General features: G+C 35.8%; 1 protein-coding gene across 1 annotated transcript; it reads right to left on the bottom strand.

Annotated features, from left to right (window-relative positions):
- Positions 1-4757: 4757 nt before the first annotated feature.
- LOC129254820 (X-box-binding protein 1-like) lies at positions 4758-9515 on the bottom strand. The gene is made up of 3 exons (XM_054893351.2): positions 8872-9515; positions 6946-7159; positions 4758-6474 (listed from the first exon to the last, which is right to left on the bottom strand). Exons 1-3 carry the CDS (start codon positions 9114-9116, stop codon positions 6097-6099), a joined length of 837 nt encoding a protein of 278 aa, XP_054749326.2. The 5' UTR covers positions 9117-9515; the 3' UTR covers positions 4758-6096.
- Between the last annotated feature and the right edge of the window lie 537 nt (positions 9516-10052).

The raw sequence follows: 10052 nt of genomic DNA, 5'->3' as shown, positions 1-10052 counted from the left end.
TAGAGATATATATTAGTATACATCTCTATGGTCAATATATAGATCTCGCGGGGGGGGGGGGGGTAATTCTTACAGCTCAGTTTATAAAATCATATAGCACCAAAAAAGGACTGTCCCATATCCGCCAATTCTCCAAAATTTGGTGAGAGGAATTAATTATCAAAAGCCATCACTAGCTTTATATAATTTAGCCCTTTATAGGTTAATCACTATACTGCCAGGTTTTTTAAAATATATATTTATTACATTACATTAAAGACCAATCTGTGTGATCCCTTTGCTTATCGATATTTTTTGTTTTATCTGATGGAAGATAGAAGACATAGTCCTTAAAAACCATTAATCTGTGGGTTCCCGATGGGGTTATCGAAGAATATCACTGACATCATCTGAAATGTATTTTTCTGATTATATGATATGATGATTTATACTTCTTTTTCAAAGAAACAAAATCTGAAGAGAACATAACCCCTCATCCACAATACCATATTTTACACTTTTGATGCAAGTGCTGTATATATACTTGTCTTTTATTCATAGGCGGCGGAAGCGGGGGGACCTGTCCCACTTCCAGTTCAGTGACCTGTCCCCCCCCCTAAATTTGAGGTGGGGAACGGTGACGACGGTCCCCCCTAAATTTATTGTTGAGAACTTTTTTTTTTTTTTTTTCGCTTGTCAATTTTGTTTCCTGCGTCTCCCCCTAAAATCAGGTGGACCCTCCCTAAAAATTTTGTGGTCCCCCCCCCTAAAATTTTGGTTGATAACTTTTTTTTTTTTTTTTGCTTGTCAAATTGTTTACCTGTGTCCATTCCAAAATTTCAGGTGGACCCCCCTAATTTTTTTCCTTCCGCCGCCAATGCTTTTATTTCTAACTTGAATTAATAGATAAAAATCAGATGAGCCAAGAACTCAAATTTCAACCAAATCCCTTGTAAAGCAGGGCGTTTATTTGTTTCTGTTTTTTAAATTAATATCTTATATTTTGCTTAAATGGGACCGATAATGTCATTAGCTATATATTTTGTATCATATAGCACAAAATACAAGATATTCAAATATTCATTGGTATGATTATAAAAAATCACTGCATCACAATAAATTATTGTTATGATTTTAGATATTTCATTTAAGGAATTAAATTTATATTTCATATAACAAAATACAAAATAAATAGGACGGGATTTCATTATTTCATTGGCTTATTGTGTAGATTATTGGGGGGGGGCAAAACTTTGAAATGTCATAACTTCTATTTCTGCATGCAATTTCTACGAATTATGCAATACCTTGTTAGACTTTTCTTTCTCTCTATATATTCAAATGATTTTTTTTATTTGGGCCGGCGGGATATTTCTTTGCTATGCTTTTTAGTAGTTTCATTGTTTATTTTTTGTTTTAATATTCAGGGTTCCCACAGAAATTTGAAAACAGAATTCCATGACTTTTCCATGACTAAATTTCTGCTTTCCATAACTTCCTGTGACGTCCCGGGATTTATGCAGAATTTCGGATGTCACAAAACTGGGAAAATGGCTATATTATAATAGCAGATCGAGTATGATCACAGAGTATGAGAGTTGCGAGACACGATAAACTGGAAAGCTGCCATAGCCAAGAGGTAAATGCAATTCCATAACTTTTCACAAATTTTCCAAATTCCCTGACTTTCCATGACCACAACTTTTTCCAGGATTTTTCATGACTGTGGGAAGCCTGATATTATTTCATACACCGAATATTTATATTACGAGTTTACATTTAAAAAAAAATTATATAGCAGTGTTTAACATCACACGGCTATGTGTTAAAAATAATAAATTTGCATCATTTGATAGTTGATACAGAAATATAATTTTGTTGTAGTTTTATTATTTTTTATATTTTATTTGAATTTGTATATGGTATAGAAAGACATATGAAATAAATATGATTTGATAAGAAAAAATATATACATCGGAGGATATACATGCAAATTGCTAGATAGGCCAAAAGTTTCATCGAATTCTATTTTAACCTTTCCTCTTAATTACAACTTCCATCATTTTCTCACTCTACCCTTCTCTTCCACCTCATCTTTAACCCTAAAGGACTGGGGAGCCATGATGCCACCCCCCCCCTCGACGCTTCGCGCAATATTTCCGAAACGCAAAAAGATAGCGCCGCAAAATTTTATGACTTTTTTCTTTGAAGTCTCGCGCAACTTTTGAGACCAAATTTGCGACATATGGGTATAGCATCGCGACGTCGCGTGATTTTTTTACGAGACAATGTCATGCCGAAAAATTGTTCATTTTTATACTTTGTGTACAAAGTCTATGGGAGATGATTCAGATGAAACTCATAAAAGGGTGATTATATTTCGTTCTAATTGGTCTGCTTAATTAATTTAGGGTTTAATTTAGTTGTTAGATGGTCTGTAATGATTTCCATTGAAAAAAACAATGAAAAACAAAAGATAAAAAACAAAGAAATACATGTAGTTTATGTGGTAAGGAATGTGCGTGCCAAATTTTGGCGCGATCGCTCGAACGGCGACCTACATCAGAAGGGGCGCCCCCCAGTCAATTACAGCCATACTACCAAGAGAGAATACTACCACTGGCGTATCTATAAATAGCCTATGAATAGGGGGTGGCTTGAGCCATGGGTCTCTAAAAAAGTTTCATGACCAAGAAAAAAAGAGAAAAGGGTGAAATATATTATTTTCTGAATATCATGTCAAAATCTACCATTAAAGGTCAAGTCCATCCCAGGAAAATGCTGACTTGAATAAATAGAGAAAAATCAAACTAGCATAGTGCTGAAAATTTAATCAAAATCGGATGTAAAATAAGAAAGTTATGACATTTTAGAGTTTCGCTTATTTTTCACAAAACAGTGATATACACAACTTGGTGAGTCAGTCGATGATGTCCATCACTCACCATTTCTTTTGTTTTTTTATTGTTTGAATAATACAATATTTCATTTTTTCTAGATTTGACAATAAGGACCAACTTGACTTAACCATATACATGTAGTATTAAACAATGCTAATTCCAAATGTTCAGGGAGGAATTAATTGTTGTATCACTTGACAATGAGACGAAAATTAGAATATTTCTCATAATAAAATACAAAAGAAATAGTGAGTGGATGATGTCATAGTCTCCTCATTTGCATACCAGCCAAGATGTGCATATAACTGTTTTGTGAAATTAAGCGAAACTTTAAAATGTCATAACTTTCTTATTTTACATCCGGTTTTGATGAAATTTTCAGTGTTATGCTTGTTGGATTTTTCTCTTTTTATTCAAATCAACTTTTTGTTTGGTGAACTTGACCTTTAAATTAGATATTTGTATTAAAGGAGAATGAAACTCTTGGAGCAAGTTAGCTTTTGTGAAAGCAGAAAAATCAAAGAATAAGATCAACAAAAGTTTGAGTAAAATAGGACTAGCAATAGAAGAGTTATGAGCATTTGAATGTCGAGATCACTAATGCTATGGAGATCCTCCTATTGGCAATGCGACCAAGATCTATGATGTCACAGATGAACAACTCTCCCCTTTTGGACACTGAAAATATACCCCAAAACATCTCTTTTTGCTCATTCTAATCATATGACAAACGATTCATCAATGATATAATGTTGTGAAACCTCTGTACTTGTCCTCTCATAAAGAGAACACATAACCTTGTGATAGACTCTATAAAAGTGAGAATAATAAGTGAAATAAGTACTAAAGTAATGAGGGAGTTGTACGTGTGTGACATCACAGATCTTGGTCGCATTGCCAATTGGAGGATCTACATGGCATTAGTGATCTCGACATTCAAATGCTCATAACTTTCTTATTATTCATTCAATCTTCCTCAAACTTTCAACAATATGTTTCTTTGATTTTTCTCTTTGATATGGATTCAGCTGGTTTCAAGGGTTTCATTCTCCTTTAAACGCTTGCAGCTTTTTATAAATTTTGCTATAAATGAGTCATGTCTGGCCCTCTCGAAATTTGTTTCATTACGCCACTTATCAGCACCACCACTATTCTTGTCCAGTAGATCGACTTATTTTTTACAGTCACACAAAATATACCATGTCTATGGTGGAGGGACTACTCTATCTGTGTCAAACAATACTCCATGGTAGAAGTAGCCACAGTACACGAGTGAATCTAGTCTCCTACTACAGACTTTGCTTTATAATGCACTATGCAAAAACCATGTAAATTTGTCCGCGGATTGCCACCACCACCACCACCACCACCTTGTAGGCCTGTAAGGCTACCATACATCTTAATCAACACGATTATTATCACCATTTCATCATCTGCTCCAACTTCATCATCATTATCATCTCCATTCCCATATTTAACATCAACACTCATACATGTATCAATACCTTTGTACATGAACTGCTGTGGCAAAATTTAAGAAACATCACATCCATTTTCTCAATACACATGTGTAAGATCATTCATAATATCATTCATCTGAAAGAGTGAAGTTCAAATGAGTATTACAGGACATGCAGAATATATTAACAGTAAGTGGGGATAAGAACTCATTGGGAAGGCAACAATGCAGTGAAAGAGAGGGGGAGAGAGTGGGGAGTAATGTGTCTAAATGTCTATGGTCCTGACTGTAACAAGTATTCACAAGCAATCTATTTTGCGACTGATTGCAAATCTTTGGCAGAGGGGGTAGGGGAGCCTGCATGGCTATATTCTATGTAGTAGCAAATTTGTCTACAAAATCATAAACATAAACATGTGTGCCTTTATGCCATTTTTTATTAGATGTTCAAAATAAATGTACTATTTACAATATGAGCTTACACAGATTGATGAAGTAGCACTGTTTCACAATTATATGGACTCTAAATATTTAGTATAATAATGAAGGTGAAAACAGACATTCCTTCTCCCCTGGGTGCACTCTAATCAAGAAATTATCAATAAAAGACCTCAATAACATATATGAAGTCAGTCAAATCAAATGAGTTCTAGTCTTGAACAAATTTGATATGTTAATGTCATTGTCAATCAACATAATAACAAGCAAAAAATTGCTAGAAATGGCAAATTATGTCAGCAACTTCACTTGATAATTTTAGTACTTTGAAAAGTGAGGATTTTTACCTTTTTCTTCATAAAATATTACAACCTCACAGGAGTTGAAACTATATTCTACATTTCTTGACACTTCTTTTATGAAATTATATCTCATCAGACAATCAGTGTCAGCAAAAAATATTCCAATGGTCATAGAATCTAAAATATTGAAGAAATTCTGTTTTGTAGTCGGGCTCTAACGTTACAAGTTTGAACACCAGTAGTTTCACTATTTTTTTCTTCATTTTTTATTTGTGGGTGAATTCTCAACAAATTTAGTCATCATTTCAAAGAAAGCAATAAAATGATATGGAGTAATGTGTACACAACTGCATGTGTCTTTATGGGATGGGTTTATTCATATCCAATTTACATGTATCAATATACTTATTTCCAATCCTGAACCATTAAACTTGAGAAATAAGCTTATAATGGGAATGTAAATGAAGCTGGACATGATAAAAGGACGCAAATTGGAATACTATTTACAATTACAAATCAAGTGAAGGGAAGAGATCAGTAAATGATTCCTCCCATAAGCTATCTCCTAATCCAGGAGATCCCAGAGGACCCCCTTCATCACTGAATGGAGACCTGGGAGCATCACTGATACCAGAGTCTGATCCTGATCCATAGTCGCTCTTCCCACTCAAGCTGTGACAATCATAGTCCTTAGGTGTCGAAACCAATCCCATGAGTTCTTTAAGGTCACATGTCAAGGAAGTGTCTGAGGTTAGAGGGTTCGCTGTTTCCAAGTCATCAAAGGTGATTCTATTGGAACCCATGGTGAGAAGCAAGTCCATTTCATCTTCTCCTTCTGTCTTGAAGGAGTGTACAGTGTCCATTTCACCAATCTGTGCAATACAATCACTGGGTATTCCGGTGTCCATCTCTGGGATGTCTTGTGTCAAGGATGCATTGACAACGAGACTGCTTCCATTATCAGGGCTCTTATTTTGAACATCTAAAACAGGCTTCAAGTACTCGTGGTCAAACTGGATCAGTTCTTTGATGGATTCCAGCTCTGCTGCTGTGGGCCCCACCAATCCCTGTTGCCCTGGTTGTTGGTCTTCCGTGTTACCAGGCACAATGGTTCCTCCTCCTTGAGGCTCGTCCTGGTCTTCTGGCCCGAAAAGACGAATGGCTCCGTTGACGGCTGCCTGGTTGAGTTGACCGAGGAGCCCCAGAAGTTCGTCTTCAGACTCCACATCAGCATCATCGACAGGAAGGTGAGGAGATGTCGAGCCAACTCCTGCTGCGGAGGAGCATTGAGTGCTGCGGACTCAGGTGACTTGACATCGACCTCTTTCTTCATGGTCGGCTGCGTACTGATGGGAGAGGGGGTGGAATCCATGCAATAGCCATGATCCAAGACAACCTGAAACAGATGAAAACACATTTTTTAATAGACATATACACCATCAGTATACACACACAATTTAAGTCATATAAACTGACTTTAATGTCAACTCTGACTCCCTATTTAATTCAATGAACTGGCCTCTACCACATTGTAAATATTCTGTTGCAATTTTACAATTGACAGAGCAATGTTAAATGTAGTAAGTCACATAAAACTCCATTTCAAGAAGCAGATTATTATTCATATCTCAAATTCACATTTAATTTCAACATTATGATTGATTTAGTAGGGACTGCCCCCTTCCAATTTAATGTCATATGACAATGTTTCTATCGTTAATTGAAGGAATATTTGCATATCGTCAAAGGGTGAATGTATTTCTGTTGTGATGATGTATAAGATGCAATAAAACCTGATGAAGTATTTTCCAATCTTATTTCAATCTTTTAGTCCTTTGATCGACGTATAAGAAAAATGGAAGCTTACAAGGGACTGGGTTTCCTCTTTGTTTCCTTGAAGACGTTCCTTCAGTTCTTTGTTCTCTTCAAGTAAAGTCTCATTCTGTTTCTTCAGTAGAGTGTTTTCTAGGAGAAGTTGTTTATTTCTGGCCTCCATGACAGATAGGGTGACCTCCAGGTCATCAAACTGAGCCTTCTTCCTGTCTCTTGCTGTCTGTGCTGCTACTCTGTTCTTCAGCTTCCTATATCAAACCATAAAAAAGTAGTGTAAATAATTTTTTTAAAGTTCAAATCAGATACTATTTCCTACAAATTTTGCATTCTACATAATATCTATATTTATGAAATTGCAATAATTAACCGATTCCTTTGCTTCAAGAATCAAGCACTTGTTTGGAGGGCAGAGAAAACAACAAATTACTACTGCAAGACTACAAGACTTCATGAAATGAATAGGATATGGGAGGCAAAGGGGCTCCAAATTCTGTTTGTGGCATTAAAAAGGTTCTTGTACATGTAGGCTTGTGACCAAATCGTAGCCCCCCCCCCAAAAAAAAAAAAAAAAAAAAAAATACAGCAATTCTTTCTAAATGAGCATTAAGACCTACCGTATTCCTTCTTTAAAACTCTAAAAAAGAAAGTTTTTTTTAACTTCCCCGATCCACCATAACCATGCATGGATACAGAATGCCAAAGATCTAGATCTATGTATTTAACAGTTTAACAAGATAAAATAATTTGTATGGAGCCTGTGATGATCGGCTTTGGGAGTCAAGATTCATAATCATACTGACAAATCAATTCTTTTCATTCTTTTGATAGGTCAGATAAAAGAATAAACAAAATACCATCACCGATGGTAGCTTGGATCTTTTACAGAATATATTTATCATTGAAAGACTTAAAAACTGAATATAATCATATATGGCTAAAAACAACCCCCCAAAAAATAATAATAAATAAAATTAAATTAAAAAAAAAAAAAAATTCTGGCAGATTAAAAAAAAATTTAAGCTGTCATTCTATGTAAAAATAAGATTGTAAAATATGGCTAACATTTAACAATGAGTGCAGATAAAGGGGCACAACCACTTTGGAGGGGGGGGGGGGCTCAGAAGCAACTTGCCCCTCTTTTTATCAATTGTGATTACAAAATAATTATTAACGGATGAAAAATAGGGAGAACATAAAAATGTTAACATAAGCTGTATAAAAGTTTTGGGGTATACCTTGGGAGAAATTTACAAAAAGCATGACTGGGTACCCCTCCCCTCATTGAGCTCTATATGACCTTTGCTCAACTATGACATTCAAATTGAGGAAAAAGTTAACTTGTTAGGTGCTTGGCTTTTAATATGTGCATGCAATATCTGTGTGGATACAAAGGGGTACTCTAGCTAGCTGAAAATTATTAGACCCTATTCATAAATAAAAAAGGAGTAAACGAAGCAAAAACACCGAAATACCTCCCCTGAAACAAAATAACAGCAGTGAATATCTTACAAACTAAATCAGTAGTCATTGCTCTATTTTTTTTCATTTTTTCAGGAAAAAAAATGATATAATTTCATATAGTATATTGGGGATGATCATCAGCTTGCTCATTGCATTCACTGCCCAACCCTAGCTAGGAGTAGGACAATATAGGTTTCACTGCACTGAATAATGCAACACTTTTTATCAATATCATATTGTTATTCTTCCGATTTTGATGAAATGTTCACTGCACCGTTCTGTTTGTCTCATTTTACTCTGTCTGGATCGTCCAATCAATATATCTATTATCTGTTCAAATCAGATTGTTTTTACCCTGGGCCTACCCCTTCAAATATCATTCTCAATCTCAGTCAGAACGATTTATAGTTTTTAAGTTCATTTTTGCAAGTAAAATACGTTAGAATATATTAGAACAAATTCACCGTCTACCAAGAAGACGTCAAAACATGAAAATTACCTTCTCATCATTTTTTCTTCAGTTGAGAGATGCGTGAGCCTTTGTCTCTTTCTCGGTGCTGGATTGGAATCGGGCATCTCTTCTCTGCACTTGTTGGAGACCTGCAGGCCCAGATTAGCATCCGTTGCTGCGGCCATCTGCTGCAGAATTTGTGCCTTCCTTGATGCAGGTAACATATTGATATCGAACGTTTTAACTTGGTCAGATTTAGGGACAGTCGCGAAAATAATTTTTGTAGAAGCCATTTTAATGGTTCTTAAAGACTCTCTTCTAGGTTTAATCAATTTGGGGAGGGATAAACCCACCCGTTCGCGACGAAATTCGATCTGAAAGTTGAATTACTTTCGTACGCTACATGTCGGTTTTCAGTACCAGCTCCCTATGATTCACTATTGTATACAATCAATAGATAATAGAGTTCTCGAGATATTATGCTCCCGTGTCGTTTTGTGATTGGCTGCAATACCGGGCTGATACGTCATCAACTGAGGTTGTGATTGGTCGATTCGCTAATTGTGTGTGCAGTTCATTATGACGCAATATGCGACACGTGGAAGTTTATTTATAAATAGAAGGTCCCGACGAATGTCTTGCATCAGAAAGCCAATACCAAATACGTACGGGTAGTAATATCGATGTGTCTCATAAATCAATGTGTTATGTTTTGATAAACTACTATACTCGCACAGACAGGCATTTTACCAACAGCCTGATGAACTCGATCCAAGAATCAAAATGATATCTAAGGGATCTAATCCCCTAATCATGAGGGGGGGGGGGGGGGCGGGGGATCGAGTGTCCACGAATAAATAACGGGGACTCCTGAACCCGATCTGGCAGTATTTTCCATTCTTCTTTTTTTCTTCCCCCCCCCCTACATGAAAAGTTTCTCCTCTAATTCCAATTTTGTCCAGTATATTCTTGGAAAAAAAAATCGGAGTGACGAGTGCCTAAGTAATTTTTAGCACTCATTGTGGATGGGACCCAAAAAAGTTTCAGGATCAAGAAAAAAAAAGGAAAAAAGGGGGAAAAGAAACGAAAAAGAAATAGGGTAAGAATATCAGGCCTATATCAATTTTTTTATTATTAAAACAGTCATATTTTGTTCGCTCACTTTGCTCGCTCGAAGGTTTTTAGATGATGTCGCCACATGTGCCATATTTATGATTCATTATGCTAAA

The sequence above is a fragment of the Lytechinus pictus genome, chromosome 2 (assembly GCF_037042905.1).
Source record: "Lytechinus pictus isolate F3 Inbred chromosome 2, Lp3.0, whole genome shotgun sequence".
In the NCBI taxonomy this organism is placed as follows: Eukaryota; Metazoa; Echinodermata; class Echinoidea; order Temnopleuroida; family Toxopneustidae; genus Lytechinus; species Lytechinus pictus.
The sequence above is the reverse complement of the archived record's forward strand: the minus strand, read 5'-3'. Positions and strand labels throughout refer to the sequence as shown.